Below are 21,982 nucleotides of genomic sequence, written 5' to 3' on the forward strand. Positions count from 1 at the left end.
TTATCTTCTTAACACCTTTGGGAGGTAGCGAATTTATTCTCATTTAACGGGTCAGGGAGCGAGACTCAGAGAGATTAAGTGATTTATCAAAGGTCAAACCAGGAAATCTGTGGCAGAGCCAAGACTAGATCTCAGATCTCCTGAGTCTGAGGTGCTCGTGTCTTAAGCACCCACTTCCCCGGGGGGACCTGCCAGGCGTGGTGAGACCGTTGCAGGAATGGCACAGGGTAAACTTCAATTGGATTGTACTGCGCCGGATTAGAAACATGCCAAGTCCAGAGAAAGCACCTCAGCTTCCGCTGGACTTGAATTGTAGGATCACATTTTCCTTAGTGAACGGTGAGGTTGGTTTTATTTGTGATGGCTCGTTCTGTGCTGCGGTTGGGTCTGATCTCTGCTACATGGGCGAGGAGTTGCAGGAGCTGTTGTCTGCAGGGCTTTGGGGTTCGAATGACACAAAGCAAGTGCAGAGCTACTCTTGACACTGAAGGTGGAAGACCGGGTTTTCCCAACACGCAGCGGAAAAAACGGCTCTGCGTGAAATGACTTGGGCTTGGTTGTGGTTTTGGCCTGAACGCGGTGACGTTTGGTGGTTGGGACTCGCTGCGGACGTCTCAAATGTCAGAGCTCTTGTTCAGAGCCGCGATGCTTCAAGTCGTTCTTGGAAAGAGGGTTCTTGAGAGCACTGGAAAACAAGAGTAGCCCATCAATCTGGTCCTTGAGCTCCTCCGCTAACTAATGAACCGTCTTTTATTTGTTTGTTTTATATAAACACAGTCGCTAGCCAGTTGCACACGAGGGTTTAGCTCTTCCCTTTGAAGCCAGAGGTTAATTTGCAGATTTGCCTGCAAACAAGCACAGATTGTTTCGCCTGCGCGGTGCACGAGGTCCGATCATAAACCTCCCTTCTGGCCTTAAAATCTATGAATCTATAATTAAAGTTCAAAGCCATGCTGGCAAGGCAGGCCTGAAACGTGTGTTCAGTGCCATTTGAAATTAAGATGCGATCATTACTCATACTCAGAGGAAGGCCAGAGACTCTAACCGCGCTTAATTTGCCAGCAGTCGTTTTATTTATGAAATACTCAGAGCCGAGGCACTTGCACGAGGTAATGAAAACACAAAGGAAATACGGTGAAAAAGGGTGGAGGTTGTAGCCGTCTTGGTCTAAGGACATGGACAGATGAGGTTCTTTGGGTAAATCCGATCTCTTTTATTAGCTATCTATCCAACTATTTGAGTCGGTCTAATACAGGGGTGGGCAAAATGTGGCTCGGGGGCCGGATGCGGCCCGCCAGGTCATTCTATCCAGCCCGCGGGGCCCCTAAAAAATTTATAAAATTAATATTTATCTGCCCCTGGCTGCCTGTCATACGGCCCTCGACGGCTTGTCGAAACCCAGTAAGCGGCCCTCCACCCAAAATAATTGATCGCCCCTGGTAATAAAAGAGATCAGATTTACCCAAGGAAACGTGTCTGCCATGCAGCGAAAAAAGCTTTCCTTAAAAAGTCTCAGGCAAACAAACAAAAGCTGTCTGTGCAGCAGAAATGCGCCCGTGAGGTGGAAAACCTATCCCTAGTCTTTCTGCTGGTTTCCTTGTAAGGATCGATTGCATTTTTCCTTGTTCTCCGCCGAGAAAGACGTCCAAGCGAGAGCCCTGCCGAAGGGCCGATCACCCACAATGGCAAGTTTCCTATCAAAGTCATTACATGCATTGATTTAAAAAATGAGGTGAAATAAAAGACAGGTTGTATGGGTCTGCAAACATTGCTGGGAGATGGGAAAGCGGCATCTTTTGGATCCTCGCATTTCTGTGCTCTAATTTGAGCAGACAGCAGATAGCCCATTTAGGGGGGTTTATTTTTTCTTTGCTGAGATGAGTTTCGCAGTGAGGTTGATAGCATTTGGAAACCTTTAAGGCCTTTTTCCCCCCCTGCTCTGCGCCCCTTTTAGGTAAGGCACCTTTATGTGCAGATTCACACCTGGTTAATTCATTTACTCCACTTCATTAAGCGACTCTTATAACACACACGCAGGGCGGACATCTGTGAAATGCCCAAAGGCCAGATGGAGGCATTTACTAAGACTGCGGTCATGCTGTCTTGGGGTCCAAAGGAGTATTAAAGGCAGTTTACCCAGCTACTTGGGATTCTCCGAGAAAAGATCCCTTCTTTGTTAAAAATATTCGCCCCATAAAAAATTCTCAGTCTGCAAGCTTGGCTTCAACCTGGAAGGATGCTGTTTATGTCTGATTGGCCTCGGAGGTCAGATGGGATGTTTTTCTCTTTCCCAGTTGGCTGCCCTAGCCAGCTCGAATCCGGTTTCCAGAGGGAATACTCCTGATCACAACTGCTACATGCACTTTCCACAGGCATTTTGTAACATACACTTTATAGCTTCCTGCTCCTGTGAATGCTGGTAAACTCATTGGCCATCACGTTCATAGATGCCAGAAAAAAGAGGGAGCACGAGCATCTTCTGAGTAATTTCGGAAGAGTTTGTGGAAAATTATTGTCGTGCCCAATATTTCCCTCTCCTCCTGCACATATAATGCACGTGTGTACAGATGGATGTATGCTTTTTAATGCTCCCGTGCTGCACCTTGGTGCTGCAGCAAGAGGACTTGCTCCCTTATTGTTCTTTGCTTATGCAGAAGGGTTACGTTCATCCTTTCGGGCTGAAATCATGAGAGTCGGAGGACAAGGAGAGAACTTTTCCACCCAAAAGGGAAATGATGTTGTGTTGCTGTGCAGCCAGCCCAAGTAATAATATAATCTTAGAAAAATGCAGGTCCCCTGAGGAAAGGAAGCTCTATAAACTTCAGCCTCTCCAAGCCGTTAACAAAGCTGTTGCCTGAATTCAAACTTCATCTGCTGTAAAGCATCCACGAGATCCCAGAGCATTGGGGAGAAAAGAGGAGAAAAAAACGTGTGTCCCCCTAAGCGGAGTAAAAATGAATTCTGGATGGGAGCGTTCTAGGGTTTTTCATGCAAATTCCTAGGATGCTGGGGCAAATTCTGCCCTCATAATTATTCACTTTGCCAGGATAGTTGGGCAACCTCATGCAAGGAGTATCCAGCCAAGTATAAAAATAACTTGGCAGTCTGGCTGAGATGTCCAGTAAGACCTTTGCTGTAACACCTTGCAGATATTAAGCAGACAAGTTTCTTTGGGTAAAACCCAGGTCTTTTAATAGATCAACTCAAATAGTTGGAAAGATTCTTCTTTGCAAGCGTTCAGGTACAAACACCCTTCATCAGACTGAGGAAGAGTCTCACAAATGTTAATGCACTTTTCTCATAACAGCTTTGGGAGGGAGCAAAGGACAACCCCCACGTGTCTGCAAAGATCCTATATCATTTTTCGTATTGCGATGTCCTAGCCAAATTCTGCCTCCTGGTTATTTTTTTTTTTTTTGCTGTCTTCCAAAACCCTTCCTGCAGTTTCAGTTGAAAAAGGTATCCCGAAGCACTCATGAGCAAAGTTACTGTGCAGCATTGTCTCGGTCCTGCATGACTTCAGCTCCCCATCAGTTAAATAGATTAGTGACTGCAGCATCCTCGGTCTGCCGTGCTTATTTAGCTGGCTCTCTGGAACAGAAAGCGTCTCTAATGCTGAGTATGGGCCACGCTAGCTCCAAGAGATCTGATCTCAGTTGGAGATTAAGTGCTACAGTAAATTGCTGTGGATTGCATAAACTCATCGTTTGGAGTGAGATTTTTGTACTGAGCCTTTTGTGGAGGGGTAGGAGGCATGGAGCTGTAAACCATTTGAGTGACTTATTTTACCTTGCAGTTTCACCTGCTTGAATGGTTATAAAGATATTCTCCCGCTAGCATCTGTCTTGACATATTTTGTTTAATTTCCCCAATAGTTTTAGCAACTGCACTCCTGCAGCCTCAGTTATGTCTTCAGCGATGGAAACAATTAATTAGCTGTACTGAACACTGCCTGGTCTGCTGTAATCATGCAGCATTCATTTAGCAGATTATAAAGTTTGTACACTGCCTTGCTTCCGATGGTCGATGTCAGCCTGTTGCCTAGGCCTGGCTCTACCTAGCAAGGCCCATATGTCTGAGATGGACTAAACATCTCAGTCAGGCTTACGCAATATATTTAATTTTGCATGACCCCAAAATAACTTTATACTTGACTTGACCTACGCAGCCATCTCTGGGACGGAGAGTAGATGTCATGCTGGATTTGCAGCATGCCAGAATAGTTTTTAGAAGTGAATGTTAAGAGGAACTTATCCAGCTGAAACGACATGAGGAATTTGGATCCACGGAGTCTGATTACTCATATCGCAGTTTGTTAGGATGCTGTCGTTAACACCCTTCCTCTTCGGGAAACTCTTGTAAGCGCTGCTGACTGGCGTAAAATGTCATCGTTGCACCGAGCCGCGGCGAGTTGTGATGAGTCAGACTGAAGGGCTGGCTTTGGGAGCGTTAAGGACTTGAATGTTATCCAAAAGGTATGTTCTCTGGTAGCACAGCGCTGCGCTGCTCTGCCCCCGCACTGCTCATTAGCACTGACCAGCAACACTCAAAGCACTGCTTTCTGGAATACCTGACCATTTTGGGGGGGCTTCATACAATTATAGACTCATAAGGGATGGCAGGAAGGTCAAGAGGTTGCCTAGTCTTAGACCATGCTGGATATGTTTGCCTAATCAGTTTTTTAAAGCTTTCCGTTGAAGGAGATCCCTAGGTAGCCTTTCCAGTACTTCACTTCCCTTATAGAAAGAAAGTTTTTCCTTCCCCGGATGAACTCGGGTCGACTCTGCTTAGCCTGTAGTATCTGGCAAGCTTGCCATGCAGAGCAACCTGGATTTGCAAACAGTAAGAAATAATAGTGAAAGGAGGGAAACAGCATTGCACGTTGAACCCGTTTTGACCAACTGTGGTGTCAAATCATTCACGAAAGGTATACCCAAGAACAGCGAAACTGCACATTATCTACTTTCCCCAGAAATCAGAATCAGTGACCTTGATTGTCATGAGGCATAATACCACCCTTGTATTTTATCTTTTGTCCCTGTTTTGGAGCTGGGAATAATTGCATCTGTGTTTAGAAGGACAAGGAGAAGGATTTCAGCAGCTGTGATTTACAAAGACATCTTTAAAAGGCATCTTACCCTTGGTACAATCTTTAAAAGACCTTGTAAAAAAATATCCCTCAATAGCTTTAGGCATTTGAACATTCATCATTGTTTTTATTTTGGATTCAGTTACAGGGCTAACCACTACATTTTAATTCTCTCTGGGATATTATCAGCTCATTTATCAAATGCAGGATAAGGATGTGGAGTTAGACTGCAGACAAGACCGCAAATAAAGGCTCTTTGAAACACATTCTCAAAGCGGTAACCTGATCGGAGCTCAGAAAAAGCGCAAAGACAGTCATTTCTGGGGCACACACCAAAATCAAAATATGGACACAAGAAGGGTTCAGAAATAAAGAAAAGACCTCGAGAAATTCTGGGCCAGAACAAAAGAACTGGAATGCATGCAATGTCCTGCCTGTTGGTTTGTATTTAGATACTTTCCAAAACACACAAGCCGCCAGAATATTCAATATTTTACAGAAAAGATCCTGAGAATTCAGCCCGGAGGATTAATAATGTGACCATGGCTCATAGCACTGCAGAAACCACAGTGGATAAGGTCAGGCCACATGCTGGATTAAAGCCTAGCCCCGTTTGTCGCTCGACTCCAAGAGAAATGCAGGGCAGTGGTAGGAGCTTGTTGCTGCCCGTGCCCTGCAAGCACTTGTGCGGGGCTGTGTCTTGAACAGGTTTTAAGCGGATGCTGGGCTGGACTGTCCACTGCATTTCTTTTGGGTTGGTGAGTCGCACCGGTATGGGGCGGGTGTGAAACGCACCCCAGCCTCTCCCCCTCTCTCTTGTCTGACTCTTAGGGGACTCCACGGTCCCATCCCGCCATGCTGCGTCCCTCTAGGTTTTATCCCGCAGGCTGCAGGTGCTAAGCTGAGCTCCGGCTGCTAAGCTGGGCATGACACTCGGGAAGAAACTCTTCTGCACGTGTTTCTCCTCTAACTTAGGTCACTGAAGAATTTGTACCCGTGGAAAGATTTTTTGCAGAGTCTGGACGAGGCACCTGGTTTTCAGGCTCCCTCCGGGATTTATAAAAATGCAGCGGCAAGTATAAACCACCCTTCAATTCATCTGAAGGAAGTGTGGCAAGTATATGCTTATGCACCCGATTGCTTAGCGTTAGCCCGTTCTGCTAGCTGTGATTATTAGGTAGCTTTTCTTCCCTTGTGGGGTATTGGAAGAGAGGACCTAGCTCAGCCTCTTGGAAATGGGTTTCCCACCGCATCCCCTTGGCTATTCTTGGCAGTAGCATGGCTACTTGATCTGGGTTAGATCAGCATCCTTTTCCAGGTGATCAGAGGGAGCAGGGTCCTTCTCACGTCCCCAGATTAATTTCCCTTTATGCTGCTTTTCTGCCACTTTGCCAGGTCTCCATTCCCTTCCCAACTCCTGCTTTCTTTTGCTGGGAAGGTAAATATCTCAGCTTTGGGAGGGTCAGTGGCTCCATAGCACGACTCATTTATTCGATAGGCCACATGGATAGCATAAGGCTTGACTGCTTGCTGTCATCCCCTTCTGAGAGCCTTTGCTTTCCACCAGCCCCAATGCCTGGCCAATGAACTTGTACCCTAGAGCACGTCGTGTCAGCCCGGTGCCAGCTAAAATGCAGCCGTCCCTGTGGCTGCAGTTAAAGAGAGCAGGATAGTTGGTGACTCGGTACAAAAACCATTTCAAACTCACAGGCAGAAAGTAGCTCTTCAGATTGGAAGTGTGCCAGGACACTGGGTTGAAAACCCTTTTCCTTTAAAAAACATCCTGGTACCGTGCGCGGTAGTGGTCGTTGACCTGAGTAGAAGTCTCTTCCATAAGGCAGCATAGTCCCTTGGTTCATTGCTAGAGAAAAGTGCCACCTACTTAATTACCAAGTCTGGCTGGTAGTTAAGTATGGTCCTGTAGTGTCAAAGTGTCCCTTGGAGGCCTCCTGTTCAAGGAGTAACCTTGCCCAACCCTGTTTGGTTTGCAAGACCTTATGGAGATGGCAAAATAAGGCACTAGGGTGGCTGAATCATGAAAATAGGAGGATGAGCTGGGCAAAGCATGGGCAGGCTCTTTGCTTTCATAACACAATTCATCTTTTCTGTTTGGGCCCTGCTATGATTCCAGTTTGGGGCTTTTTCTTGAAGTCAAACCAGTGGTTCACATCCATTTGTGAAGATTTTGTGTTTGGGACAAACCGACGTGTAGCATCTTCCAGCCGAACAGAAGTTCTTCCAGTCTGATTTTGCATTCTGCTTTCTGTGCATAGGGCAGGAAGCGATAAATCCAAAGAGATGCCAAGCGATAAACCCACAGAGATGCCGGGTTGTGATTTGCCATGGCACAGCATGTACTCAGAGTGGCTGCTATGTGGACACAGCGGCTTGCAGGCCGCTGTCCTAGGCATAGTAAGGTTTTGCAGAACCAAGGTGGGATTTCCAAAATTATGAATTGGAGAGAGTTCAGAAAAGAGCTAACAGAACGATTCAAGGCCTGAATCATTAAGAGACTTAAGAAACTCAATCTAGTTAGCTTATCCAAGACGTGTTTCTAGAGGTGACGGGATCACAGTCCAGGCATACTTACCATTTCTGATAGCAAGTGGCTGTTTAAACTAGTAGAAAAAGATATAATGAGATCCAGAGATTGATAGCTTCAGACACATTCAGACAAGAAATAAGGCACGTGTTTGAAACCACTGAAATAACCTGGAGATGAAATGGGTTCTCCATCCCTTGAAGGCTTTTAATAAAGAACATGTCATGTCCTACAGCACACGCAACAGCCCAAATAGAAATCATGGGCACAAGGGTGAAATGGGAAGATTTGGGGGTCTGCGTTCCTTCTGGCCTTAGAAGTGATTCATCTTTCTTTTGATACTCCTCATGCATACGCGTATTATTTATGTTTAATTGGATTTGCATACGAATGCATGGAACAAAGTATGCTTATCTTGGCTGCTATGTGCACGGCTTCACAGACCGCATGGAGAGCATCCACACCATCAAAGTCATCTGCTTCTAGACACGAGGGCTCTGTCCCTTCAAATAGGCCTGTCCACTTTGTGGGCTTGATTTGAGGCCCCCCCGCTCCCACCTAGCCACTGCTCTCCCCATCACTTTGGCTGCAGCCAGGGTCTCCGGGCTCCCTCTCCCTCTTCCAGCTTCTGCTTCTTTCCCCTGCCCCAGGAGACGAGGTGGGGTGGCAGGCAGAGCCTGTGGGGCTGGAAGAGTCGGGGGCACCCAACCAGCAGACGAGAGGAAGGGAAATGGCCCCCAGCCCCTTAGCAGTTGGACGTCCCTGACTTAGAAGAAACAAAGCTGTGCTTGTGTGTTGGAGTCTGCAAATGCAATGTCAGATCTTGGGTCAGAGGCACTCGTGGTCTACAGGAGACTTCACACAGCAAGGGACAGATGATGACTATGAGGATTTGGAAAGGATAACGGGAGAATGAGAAATGCAATGCTGAAAGTTCACGAGCCGGGCTTCCAACTTTGGGTGCTTGTGATAGGGCTGGCTTTGCTCCCGAGGGAAGTATCTTGGGCTTAGTGGACACTGTTTGTAAGGAAGTCAGGGTTAGGTCCAGGACTGGAAGATCCTGGCTGGGGCCTCGATCCAGCAAAGCACTTATACATAGTTCCACTGGGATGACTTCCATGCTTAACGTTAAGCAGGTTATTAAGTGCTTTGCTGGCTTGTCTCCTGCCAGTGGGAGGCCTGCGAAGGAGGAGATCAGGGTTGCAGGGTACAGAGGATTCCCGGTAGAGCGGTATTGCAAAGACGACAACACCAAGCAGTGTTGGAGAAGGCCCCTTGGCAAAGCACGCACCTCTTTGAGCCCAGTAATCTCTTTTGAAGTGAACTGATTCGTGTGCTCTCGCCAAACCGACTTGTGGCTTTTGCGGGAATGAATGCAGCAGATGTTAGAGCCCAGCAGATATTCAGCACACTATCATCCCCGGTCCCTATGGTGAGGCTTTGAGTTCACTCAGAGCCTCACTTGTTCCAGCAAAACGGTCTCGCGTTTTGGCTCTCTCTGTGCCAGATGGCAAGATAGCTCATTAGGGGAAGAAAATGATAGGGTGTCAAAGATCAAGTACAGTTCAAACCAAAGCACTACACCCTCTCCTGCAACGCGCTGGAAGGGAGTCAAGCAAGAGGCTTTGCTGCCGTCCCAGTCTCGAGAGTGCTGAGACTTGCAAGCGGGACTAAACAGTCATGGGTAGGAAATGCGGAGAGAGACGCTAGGCAGTCAGGTGCGGTCTTCGTGGCTGAAGATGCATTGCACCCTCCTGGCAAATAGCACGATCAAGGGAATCCTGCTGGCTTGCGGAGCTGCACGCATATGATAGCTGCTGATTAAAAGCTTCCTTTCGGACAAGGCGATAAAAGGGGAAGAGAGGGCTTGATACAGGCATTAACAAATCCGATCCCAAACAGAGAGCTTGAAAAAAGCACTGTAGCTGCCTCTTTTCCCATTTCCAAGTCACGTCACCTTAGGAGCAGGGCCAGGACGAGTCAGTGAGTAGGAATGGGGTTGGGGAGCAAGGAGCTGTTGGAGAACAGAGCCTGCAGTGGAGTAGCTGGTGGAGGGCTTGGCTCGCGTGGAGGAGGAGGGAACGGGCTGCGAGCAGGAGTTTTCAACCTTTTTGGGCTTGAGGTCCCTTCCATAACTGTTGTGAATTGGGTAGCAGCAAATTTAAAAAACGCATGTATAGATTACAGTGCCGGCGGCCTTGCAGAGGGGCCTCACAGTGGGGAGGGGGGATTGTCCAGGTAGGGACAAGCCCAAGCCTGTGCTTAGTTTATCTCCGTATCTCCTTGCACCTCACTTGACATCTCCTACTTCATGACACCCCCGAGCGCCCCGCTGCCCTCATTGGGAGTGCCTGCTGCCACCATGCAGCGTTTCAGCCGACTGAGAAGCGCAGGATGAAGGCCTCGGGGCTAGGAAGAGGCAGGGTGGCTGGTAGTTACAATAGCTGTGATCTCCACTTCGCCTAAACTTCACGCCTGGTTTGTGCCGTTTCACTGCTGCACGTGCAACCACCACCAACACATGAGGCCCATCTACTCCTCCTCTCTACGCCCAGCAGATAGTCAGTATGGCTCAGAGGAGCGCAGGGCTGTGTGCTCAAGCCATTGGTATGTGCCTGGTATCCAGGTTGTAGCCGTATTGGTCTAGAGGAAAAGGCAATCAGGACTGTAGGAAAGCTGATATCTTTTATTAGACTAACATGATTTTTGCAAAAAAAAGTCTTTAATTAAAGAAATGTTTTTGCAAAACTCTTGTTGGTCTGATAAAAGACATCATCTCTACTATGAGTCCTGATTACCTTATGTGGGCCTGGGCATGTTTCAGGGGAAGGGTGCAGCGGAAAGGGGTGAGCAGGACAAAGTGGATCTTATTTCTTAATAGCAATCCCAAGTTCAGGAGGAGGCTGTTGTAGCTGCAGTCTCTGCATCCCGTGGACACAGGGTTTCCTAAGCTCTGCTCCTATTTCAGGTACTGCCTCCCAAAGTGTTGGGTGTTGGCTCTCTTCACCTCTGTGCCTGTTTTTCTGTAAAAGTGGGGTTTTAATGACATTTGCTTGCTGGCTGGAGAGGGGGAGAGAAGTGCTGTGGCACTAAATCAGCTGTGCGTGTAAAATACTTTGAGACTTTTGGCTCGAAGGTGCCGTAGGGAGAGGTAAAGTGCCGTTTGCTCAAGGATTCGGGTGGGATTTTTGCAGGCACAGAAATCCCACCCAAACCTCCTTTTAGCCCGGGGTGTTTTTAATGTATGTCTTGTCTCAAAAAATGGCACCAGGCAAGCTACTCCTCTCCCTCTACATGTGGTTGCTCTTATACCTCTGACCGTTGTTTATATAGGCATAACTTCTACCTTCATTGTGGTGAACGATAACTACCGTGCAGAGGGCTGTTATGCTCATACAAAAGCTTGGGTGTGGACCAGTCTCTTAAACATCCACTTTTTGGGATTCAAAGTTAACTTGTATTTAACCAAAGCCTATTGGGCTATGTCCAGACGTGAATGAGTGAAACTTAATAGTCTGTGCTATACATGAGGTCAGCTTCGATGATCTAATGGTTCCTTCTGGCTTTAAAATCGATAGCAGCAGCCCCTTTCTGCGACGCACTTGCGATGAACAGCTTCCCTACTTGTTTAAGGGACCAGACTTGTGAGCTGGAGCTCGCTCTGTTGGGGGTGGGTGTTGAAATCTTTTTCTGCTTAAAGGTAGTATTGTTAATCCTGCGCAGTAGAAATGAGTGTCGACAGCTGCTGGTACATGTCTAATGGAGCAGCAAAGCTATACAATTGAGTGCGATGCTCTACCATTCAAAGGGTAATTAATCTTTACATACTAACAGCAGGCTGGCTTCCTCTGAAATACCGTTCTACCCGGGCCAATATAGGTTTTCTAATGACTATAAACCTCGCAGACAAATGATGTGTTTCTATTATTTCCTTGCTGGGACAAAAGTGCTGCCGAAAGGTCTGCGCTATAAATTAGCTCGCACACTTACAGAAGTCAGCGATGGCATTGTCCTGATCTTCCCAACATTATTTCATCCCAGTCAAGCTGTACTGTAACACTTGTGGAGCTGCCATGGTTTTTCTTTCTCCCTCACCTCCTCCCCTATATTTTTTTTCAGCCAGGATGTTTTTTCTTGCTTTTTTATTGTTCCAGTGACCTAGCAACTCCACTTCGGTGGAGTCTTGCCAGTCGACTTCCTTTCCGAGCCGTCCGACAGACTCCAGCGGCACTGCTCTCAATTGGGAGCAAAAGTTAAAATGACAACACATTAGATCTCTAAAGGACGTTTCTCCTTCCCTGCCTGCGTTTAGGGCCTGAAGGAGTTGTGCTACCTTCCAGCTACTGAACGTGGCAGGGAGACTTTAAAAACACGGGAGAAGAGGAAATGGAGCAATGGCTTTTTTTTTCTCAAAATTCTTCCTGACATAGGAGAAAAGATGTAACCATTAAATACATTTTTGCTTGTATTCAGCCCAAGAAAAATCAGGTCTGGTGCCCTCTGGAAAACTTGGGTTGACTGGAGAAGGGTCACGACTGTACGGCAGGCAATAAAACCTGATGAATTGAGAAGAGAAGTGAGGGTGCTTTTGTAATGCCGCTTGGAAGAGTTTTTGTTTCTTTTCATTAACACTTATTTACTTAAGCCAGGTAGTAAGAAAACTGCTTATATGAAGGACTCGTCACCCTTTTCCATTCAGGTATGGGCTGAAAAAAGTCCAGCCTCCTCCAGGAAGCCTTCCCACAGTAGGGAGACTGGACCAGCCTTTCCCGGTGTTTCCTCTCCCCTGCCCCCTTTCCCCGTCTCCCCAGTACAGTCAGGCTTTTAAATTCCATCAAAATGAAGGTAAGGCACCAGCATGCACCACCCTACTTGATCCTCTTTTTGTCACGTCCCTTCCCACCTCTCCTGGGGCGTGAGACCCTCTCTTTGTATTTTAAAAGGACAAACAGTGAGCTGGTGGGAAAGCCAGTCTATCCGAGACTCTTCCTTTTTCACACGCAGCTCAGTCACTCTACGGCAGGGGTGGCAGAGGTATGTCTTGCAGGCTGGATAGGGCCTATGGAGACATTGCCCTCAGCCTGCAGATGGGCCTGTTATTCAGGGGCAGCCCGCTGCTGAATGGCAGCGCGTGGAGCCCTGTTGTTGATGTGTGATACCTGTTTGGGGGGAGCAATTCCCACGGTTGGTCTACATCTGTCCCACCGGAGGGCTGGGCCGGTTGGGTGCCCCTGCTCTATGGCAATCCTTACCAATAAAAGACTCCCTTGCCATTGTTGTTTGCTGCGTTTATGGTTTTCCAAGGAGATACTTTAACCTACGTGCCTTGTGCTGTGCTTGCATCATTAGTCAAGTCGCTTCCCGGTCTGCGTGCACTAGTCGGTGCGGGAGAAACGTGGAAAGTGTTCTCAGCATTGTAGCAGCGGGGTATGTGATTGTGGCTGCTCGGCTGGCTGTTGTAGTGCTAGGCCTGTGCAATGACCCCAGGCTCCTCCGCGCTTCATTCGAGCTGTCACAGCAGCTCATCCGTTCCTCCGTGAACTAGGTTTAAAGTGGGCCAACTTGTGTGTGTGTTGCTTTCCAGGTGGGTTATTGCCCATTTGAAGCCCTGTCCTGCTATGACCATGCACCTAGCCATACCTGAGTCAACTAGGGCTTAAAGCTTGCATGGAGATGTCCGCAAAGACTGCACTCATTCCTAGCCTGCGTTGTAGACAAGGCATGGGCCCAACTCTCCACTGCCCAGGTTTGTCTGTGTAAGGGCTGGGAACTTACTTGAGTTTCCACTTGGTTCTTTCTGGAAGTGGGAAAAGGTTCATTCCCCGCCACCTTCCACACCAGGGAGAGGTTTCTGTCCCTGACTCCTCAGGATCTCAGCCGTCCATGCAGACAGCCTGGGCCAGCCAGTGACATCTGTATGAGGTTATGGGGTGAGTGGTGCTGAGTGTGCAAACACTGATCCTGGTAGTGTCGGCTCTCATTGGTGTGTCCTGCAGGTGTGAATTGGGAACAGAACGTGATAGAGATGAGTTGTTCCCTCCTACCTTGTTGAATCTAGTCGCATGGGAGACGTTAGTGGAGTGTGAGAGAGGGCAGGGGTAGAAACTGTAGAGCCAACACTGCACAAAGTCCCAATGGTCTATTGTATACTCTCCTCTGCCTGCAAAGGCATGGGGAGGAAGTGTGTCGGGGGGAGCATGAGTGAGTGATAGGATTACAGTGGTATAAAGCAAGGTATATTGTCTCTACACATTTCCTTGTCTCCTTACTGGAGATACACAACACCTCTCTAGAGAGTGCAATGTTATTGAGCTTTTTAATGCAAATGTTGGTGAGAAATAAAGCTGTCATGGGTATCAGACACTGGGTTATGTTTAATACATTTTCCCCGAAGTAGTGAATTTTAAGAGATCAGTGACTTTTTGGGGTGCTCAGTTTTGTAAGCTCAACTCATATTCTGAAGAGCAGGCATTGTCTTCATCTGGAGTTGTCTGAACTCTGCCCTTTGAACTTTTAGGCCTTTTGTTACCTGAAAGTGGTCACCCATGCTAGGGACAGAAATTACACACAAACCGGTATAAGTGCTTGGAAACCAGTTCAAATCTGTAACACAACAAAAGTTCAGTGCACATAAACCGCTTTCAAAATGGCCAAACCTGATTTAAGATAAACCTGGATGGATGCAGTATCAGACTTCACTGATTTAGATTAAATTGGTTTCTTGAGCTTCTGTCCCAGATCCCCTCCACATTCAAGTTAATTCACAGCCCCCCAGCATCCCAGGCGGCCCCCCGGCCCCCCAGGTTCTTTTCCCCCCCCCTGCCACCCCCCCCCCCCCCCCCCCCACACACACACAGGGTGGGTGGGCTAGCCTTGGCCTAAGCTGTCTGCTCCAGCCCAACAAGGAAGTGTGCTCTAGCGCCCCCTGGACTTTGGTCTGGGCCACTGCAGGCATGTGGCTGTATTTCCGGAATCAAAAGTGAATGTCTGTTCACTTGCTTATCGGTTCAATCTGTGCAGCTTGGCTAGCCTGCAAAGATTGAATCGATCCAGACTCTTGCTTTTTGACTGTCTGTACTTAGTTCCAAAGTTAGAGGCTACTGTTTGAAGTTTTGAACTCAATGCCTAAGTTTCCTCTATTTTAAAATGGTGATAATGATACTCACCTGGAGGCTAAAGTGTCATTTCTGATTGTGGATTGCTCCTAGAGTGGAACATGCTATGGGAGTGTAGAGCATTACTGTAACACTGCTGAAGTTTTTATTTACACATAGTTGCTTAATACCGTATAAAGGGAACCATGATGAACATTGCCATTCAGAGCATCCTGAATAAAGCAACCTGTAAATGCATGCGTTTAGTAGCTACAAAATACTGATGTCCCCGTTGTCCCTTCCTGCTCCAGGAACCCTGATGTAAAAACCTGCCGACCGTCTTTAGCCAGCACCGCAGGGCTGATGTAAGAAGGCTGTGGTCATTACCTTTAATGGCTAATTAAATCATCCAAACCTAAAATGAGGTTAAAATGATTGAGCCGTAATTTTATTGCAGCCTTGCACAATTGTTTAACGCAGTGTAGAAGTCCAACCTCAGGTACAAAATATGCAGATGAGGCTGCTGGCAAAGTGAATGAACTGTTGCCAGCTTGTCATCCCAAGTGAGTACAGCTTTGCAAGCCTGCTTTATCACAGCCTGAAATCCTGGGCCAGTGTCTGCCGTGTATTAAATGACATGGTCTGAGGTGCTGGGGGCACATTTCTAAGACTCATTCAAATAAAGAGCTGGGATCAGGTTCAGAGTTTGAAGCTGTCAGGTTTGGAGGCAGACAGGGAGGGGACTTTCAGCCCTGCAAAGGGGCCACCGTTCCTTTGAGGATTTCTTCTTCCTGCTTCTGCAGTTCCCAGTCTTTCTCCTGCCAGTCACTGCAGTCAGGAGAAAGGGAAACCGAGATAGCCCAACAGAGCCAAATGGTCTCTGCTTTACGCAGTGTCACCTTCCAGGGTAAGTGCCGCACCTGGGTTCACTGCCAGGTTTTCTTTGTTCCCACGTGCAATGCTTGTACTGTGTAACGGAGACTGGTCGCCCCGGGTTGGCAGGAGCGCTCACCAAATGGCGAGCGGAGTCAGGGCTTTCCTAGAGAAGCTATGGAGAGCCACCCAGAGCCCTTTGATTTTCTCTCAGGCTCCCAGAGATCAGGAACCTCTGGATGAGCAAAATCCCAGTTTTCCTACAAGGTGCTTGGAAGTTTGTGACAAATGTTCTTGGGCGAGAGCGAGTGAGTTTGCAGTTGTCACAACCTGGCTGAATTGTCAGACTTGATTTTTTTTTTCTCTACCATCCAAAGACTGGCTTCCCACTTAGGGGGGGAGAAAACAACTGGAGATAGGTTCTCCACTGTCGTGGTGCTCTGGGTCCCTGTCCTGGCGAAGAGTGTCTGGTCCGGCCCATGGGTATGTATAGACCATGTTCACACGTCTCGCTCAGATGCCATCCTTATACTTCACTCCACCATCTTTCAGTGGCTCGGGGTAGAAGGCAACCTCTTCAAGCCTCCTTACTAAAACCCCAGCCTGCCTGACATAATAGATAGTTGGAACATGACTTAAAACAAGGGAGTGTTCTCCCTTTGTGGCGCCCGGAGCGCTGACCTCGGAGACCGGAGTCAGGGCGTTGCTGCTGGGCAGTCCCTACTTCTCTTATCAGCCCGCTAGAGACTGCCCTTTGGGGCACAGGACAAACCCGGTCTGTTTACCCAAGCGCTTACTTGAGATCGGACATGATAAGAGGGAGGTCGTCCCAAAGTTGATGTCTGGACATGGTGGTCCTGGATGCTGCCTCCCATAGTTACTGCCACGGAGAGCTGTGCAGAGCTGAGGGATTTGCCTGTAGATTCCAGCTGGCATTAGCAGGATATTTCCTATCCATTGATTATGCTTTTAAGTGGGTTTTTTTTTGTTTTGTTTTTCACCTGGTTAAAAAAAAAAACCTTGTTAGAAATTAAAAAGCGGTTAACTAGAAGAACCTTTGCATTCTTTGCATAGTTCGTGCACACAGGGGACCCTTGGGAAGGAATATCATGTTTACGCTGAATTGCCCAGTTGAAAGTATGAAAAGGTTTTCTGCTTTGGGGTGGGTTTTTTTTTCTTCTTTCTTTTGCTTCTTTCAGGGCAAGAACAAGGAAGGAAACTGAAAATCCCAGAGAGCCCTGGACAGGCCAGATTTAGGGCTGTAGCTTTTGTTCACACAAACTCACTTGGCTCCCAAACAGCCTCCACCCATAATCATTACATCCGCAGCAGTGTTTCAAAACATCACACTGAGCCATTTTCCTGGTAGCTGATAAAGATGCAAGCAGAAGTATGTACCACCTCGTGAAGCCTGGCAGCTTCAGCAGGCAGAGGTCTTGGGGCGCTTGTACACGTGATGGGGGTTTAATCCCCAAGGTTTTATTCTGTGCCCCCTAAATTGAAACGGTGGGGCATAGAATAAAACCCTGAGGACTAAACCATTTCGGTTTTTCCATCATGTTATGGTGAGGGGCCTGATCCTTTTTTTATTGGTTTGGGTTTTTCTGTCGCAGCTGGAGCCTGCCTGTGGCCTGGGGGGCGGGCAGGCCGAGCAGCCCCTGAGCTGTGGGGGGCCCTGGTCCTTGCCTGCATGGTGGCGGTGCCCTCCAGGGCCACCCAGGTGGGCTGCTTGCGAGCCAGGTGCTGCCCCAGTTCGGAGGCAGCACTCAGCCCGATCCAACTGGTCCCTGAATGTGGCTGCTGGAAACCCACCAGGCTCTGCTCCCGGGAACAGCTGCTTGGGCCGGGTGCTGTCTCCAAGCTGGGGCAGCCCTTGGCCCACTAGCAGCCTGCCCAAATGGCTTGGGGGGGCATCACCGCAGTGGAGGGAAGGACCGGGCAGATTGGCCCCCAGCCATGGGAGAGGTGGGCAGGCTGTGCCCGGCAGGGAAAAAAAAAAGATCGGGATTCTCACCGCTTCTGCCTTTAGCAGGCGCCTGCTGGAGGTAGGAGCGGCGAGGGGCCTGATCCTTTTCTTCCGTGGAGCCTGCCTGCCTCTCCCATGGCTGGGAGGCGAGCTGACAGCTGCATCGTTCATAGACATTAGGGCTGGAAGGGACCTCGGAAGATCATCGAGTCGTTGCAATTTGCATCATCGTACAAGTCGTATGAGAGTCGTATCATCACCGAGTCGTTGCAGTTTGCAGAGTTGCAAACTGAACTACATCCAGATATAGTTTAGTTTGCAATGATGCAAAGTCATTTAAACCCGCCCCCCGAGTCTTGCACATGTCCACTGTGGTGCCATTCAGCTACACAAAGTGAGATTTTCATCACGTGTACGTGTTAATGACGTCACGTGTACAAGCGCCCCAGCTCTTTTCTTTATTAGATTTTTGGTAGTCTAACCTAGGTCTTAAAGCTTTTCTGTGGCCTGCCAAGTTGCTTTCTAAGTTTAGATTATTCCCTGTGTCCCATGGTGATGCTAAGATTACATGATTTAACAGATGTGAGCTTTATAGTTACAGCTCTGGTTCCTCATGAGAGATGTGCTTAAGATTGTACAGTGCTTAGTTCAGCACAGGCTGGTCCCAGAAAGGCTGTAGCACTTGCAAAATACCACCTCCTCCTTCACACACAGCATCACCCCACAGCTGCACCAGACAATGATCTTCTCCTTCCACTATTCGTTTCTCCTTAAGTGAGCTATGAAGGAAATCGGGCATGTGGGGGGAAATGATTGCGTACATGACGGAAATGTAGACCTTAGTTAAGATTAAGAAGGGCTCTTCTGGAAGACAAAGTGACTCTTATGGTTTTATTTTATAAACACAGATTTAATTTTTGCTACCTAATTGGAAGGAGAAAATCTCTCGAGGTTAATTTAGGAAATCCCTTCTCTGGGAGAGTGAGGATCAGTTTTCACATGAGTAAATAAGCCATACATTGGCAGATCAGCTCATGTGGCATTTTTTTGTGACAGGCTAGCCTAAGACTCTGGCCAAGTTCCAGCTCCGGTGGTCCTATTCTGCCTGGTGGTCCTCTACCTCCCTGGCATGTTATAGCAATTCATTATGCTTTACTTCCTCTCCTAAACTTTTACGGCTTGCTCCTTTTGGAGTAATTTTGAGTTTCGCCATTGACTTTTCTGGACCAGGACTGGCTTGGGCACTTATCACACTGTGGCAGTGGACATTCAGACAAGTTAGTAAGGGGTGAAAGGATGCGGGTCTTATTGTGCAACATCTGTTCTCTTCTTTCATCGAAGGCTAAACTAGCTTGGTTTTCCTGCCACCCAAATTTGGGCAGTTATTACAGAGCAGCTGACAGGATAAGTCCTCTCTCGCTTTTATATGCTGGTGAACTGTTTGTATACCCAGACCTTACAAAATGCTACGTAGCGATAGGCCTGTGCAGTACTTGGCCAGGAGGCCTCCAAAGAAAAACTTCGGGTGTTGAAGGAAATGGAGTTGACGATAAAATAGTCAATGCTACACTTATTGCAGCCGAGCGGATTTTTTTTATTTTTTCCCCCTGAGAAATACAGATCTCGGTTGATCAAAACAATACGACAACTTGTGTCAGTTGTTTTGATTTTTAAAAAATCACTCCCCAAAATAAGATTCACAAAAAATGTTGAAATGTTTGATTCTTCCTTACTTGAAAAGATATTTTGTTTCAAACTTTATTGCGGTTTGACTCAAAGATCTAAACAAAAGGCTCAAAGTGTAATTAAACATTTTGAGTTGAGCAAAACACTTTCTTTCCACTTTTTGATTTGCTAAACAAATAAAAAAAATCATTTGAATGTTTAAATATTTTATTTAAATGTTTAAATACACGTAAATAAAAACAAAATATGACAAGTCTGCATGCCTCTTCCATAAACTTTGGCTTGCAGGTCACATACTTGCTTATATAAAGAATGAATCAGTGGGAAAACCTTTAACTTCTGAGATCAAGCTATATGACTAGCACAGTAGGTCATGGATTTATTAAGGCCTTGGTCCTGTGGGGAATTCTTAGGCAATATATTATTCATCATTCAGTATATTATTTATTTCCTAACATACTAAAAATGCCAAACTAATAATAATCTGCAAATATTATGCCACATAGTTGCTTAAATAAATTGTTGTAGTTCTCCCTGTAGGTAGGGAAAAAAGCTCTATTTAGTACTATTGGAAATCCACATATGTTAGAAGTTATATTAACCATCAAGAATAAAACTCTTTGTAGAAAATTACTGAAGTTCAGATGCAAGGTTTCATGCAATGCATGGGTTAAATCCTAGTGTTTCCTTTGCTGGGTTTCCCTCTGGCGTTGGAGGACACTGTGTAGTTGAAGGCCCTGACTTTAGTAGAGATCTAAAAACCCCCAAACCCAATGAAAGATCCCTTGGGAGAAATAGGGGATCCAATTCCAATATAGATACTTATATCCAGCCTGTGGGAGTTTTCTTTTGGGGTTAGCCATATTGGCCTGGGGCTACATGATAGACAGAGTCTTTTGGGTTGAGTTGATATCTTTTATTAGACCAACATGGAGGTCGGTGGATGAACATCAGCCCACCTCCAAGTTGGTCTAATAAAAGATATCAACTCGACCCAAAAGACTCTGTGTATTATAAATCCAGGCTGGGTATTTCCCCATAGTTTGAGCTGGAGATTGATGGTCTCATCCTTCGTTTCCTGTCCTAAATCCGTTCTGTAATGTTCTGCACCAGAAGTGACTGCTGGGCCCAACTGCGTTACCTGCTGTGGGGGTTTTCTGAATAGAAGGAGTTATAAAACGGTAAGAGATGAGTTCAGGCTTGGGCCTGAACCGCAAAGGGCTCTAAACCATGGCTTCTAGATACAACCAGAAAATAAAGATGATGCAGAAGTAAAGTCCTCCCCACACCCCACGTGCCTCCTCGGCTCCCTGGCTCTGCAGAGGAGAGGGACGTCATCCGCAGCACTCCTTGGTGGAGCAGAGAACACTTAAGTCCGGCGCCCGGCCCACAGGTCAGTGCAGAGAGGCCACAGCTTCAATTGCTTGCCCTGTGTCCGAGTCCAACACGCTGCTCAGAGCTGCAGTCGGGGGATCTGGATGCAGCAGGGTGGCAAATCTTATTCCTTCCTCCCGTCCTCTCCCTGGCCCTGCGTGGGGCTCGAGCACCATCTCCCAGTGTTAGCAGCCAGGTGTTTCACGACAGGGGGCTTGAGTGATGCCCGTTGAAAATGTTGTGATTAGCATTTAGATGAACAGCCATTTCCACAGTGGCACAACTGACATTTGAGACGAGCCTCAATTATTGACGGGAACTTAGGCAAGGCGGGAATGAGAGGGATTGTGGCACCCCTGCCAGGTAAGGAATTACTGGTGAGGCCGAAGGTCCAGCTGCGTTGTGTACACGTATAAATAGATCTGCCTGCCTGTGCTTTAAGAATTGCCCCTGCTCAGCACAGAGCAAGGTTGGAAACAGCAGCCGCAGGATCTGAAAAGCTCTGCTGGAACATGATCTGTTTATCCCAGACATGCATACGTAGCACGCGCTTTACCCTTGCGGAGGAAACGCAGCTCTTCTAATAGCAATGTCGGGTTAGCTCCATTGCTCGTTTGAACTGGAAATGAAAACGCCGAGGCAGCAGGTGATGCAACAATTTTGCATTGCAACAGAAGTATTTCTCTTGTCGGCCGTTGGCAGTGAAGAGCGCTTTTAAACCAAAGGCAACAGCTTAGCTTGTGATGAAATCATTCGTGACACTCCTGTACCTGAGCTCTGGGCCTGTTATGGGATTAGCCTTTCATAGAGCTAAAGAGGCCAGATGGCCCCGTATTTATTTTATTTTGGAAGACAGTCTAGGCTGTTCTGCTCAAGCTGAGCATCATCGTTGAAGACCAGTTTCTGAAAGCGAGACACAACACCTATGTGATGGGCCCAGATCTCTTCTATACCTGGCGACAGACTGAGCAGTCGTGCCGACATCAGTCCTGTTTGAGTCCTTCGTTCTGTCTCTGAAAACTCACATTGGCCATAAGAGTATCATCCTTTCACGCCACAGCCCAGACTTTCAAAACAGCTGTGCCCACAGGAACGATTGCCCAGGCCTGCGTTGTCACATGTCTGCCCTTGAGGACTTTTTGGCCAAAATGTCAAGCGCTGCTCTGCTTTGAACGGCTTGTGTGAACATCATCATGGTCAGTAGGCGCGCTCACTGACTCTCTTCAGAGCCAGATTTACACGACAAGTATAAGTTTAATAATTTATTTATTCTGGTCAAGGCTGCAGATCCAAACGAGCGTGGAGAAAATAGCTGAAATTGGCCCTGAGAGCATGAACCGGATCCTAGGGTGGCTTGT

At 47.4% G+C, this 21,982-nt stretch overlaps 1 protein-coding gene across 5 annotated transcripts in view; it reads left to right on the forward strand.

Moving 5' to 3' along the window:
• Window positions 1–21,982, forward strand: part of HEG1 (heart development protein with EGF like domains 1) — a 75,422-nt gene that overhangs the window by 4,693 nt on the left and 48,747 nt on the right. The window contains exon 1 of one of the 5 annotated variants that reach the window (XM_025196954.1): window positions 16,063–16,081. The exons of the other annotated variants lie outside the window; for them this stretch is intronic. Within the exon in view, the coding sequence (XP_025052739.1) occupies window positions 16,078–16,081 (4 nt within the window). The 5' untranslated portion in view covers window positions 16,063–16,077. Of the gene's footprint in view, window positions 1–16,062; window positions 16,082–21,982 lie in introns of those variants that run through there. 5 annotated transcript variants of the gene reach the window in all.

The sequence above is a fragment of the Alligator sinensis genome, unplaced genomic scaffold, assembly GCF_000455745.1.
Source record: "Alligator sinensis unplaced genomic scaffold, ASM45574v1 scaffold4_1, whole genome shotgun sequence".
NCBI lineage: Eukaryota > Metazoa > Chordata > Crocodylia > Alligatoridae > Alligator > Alligator sinensis.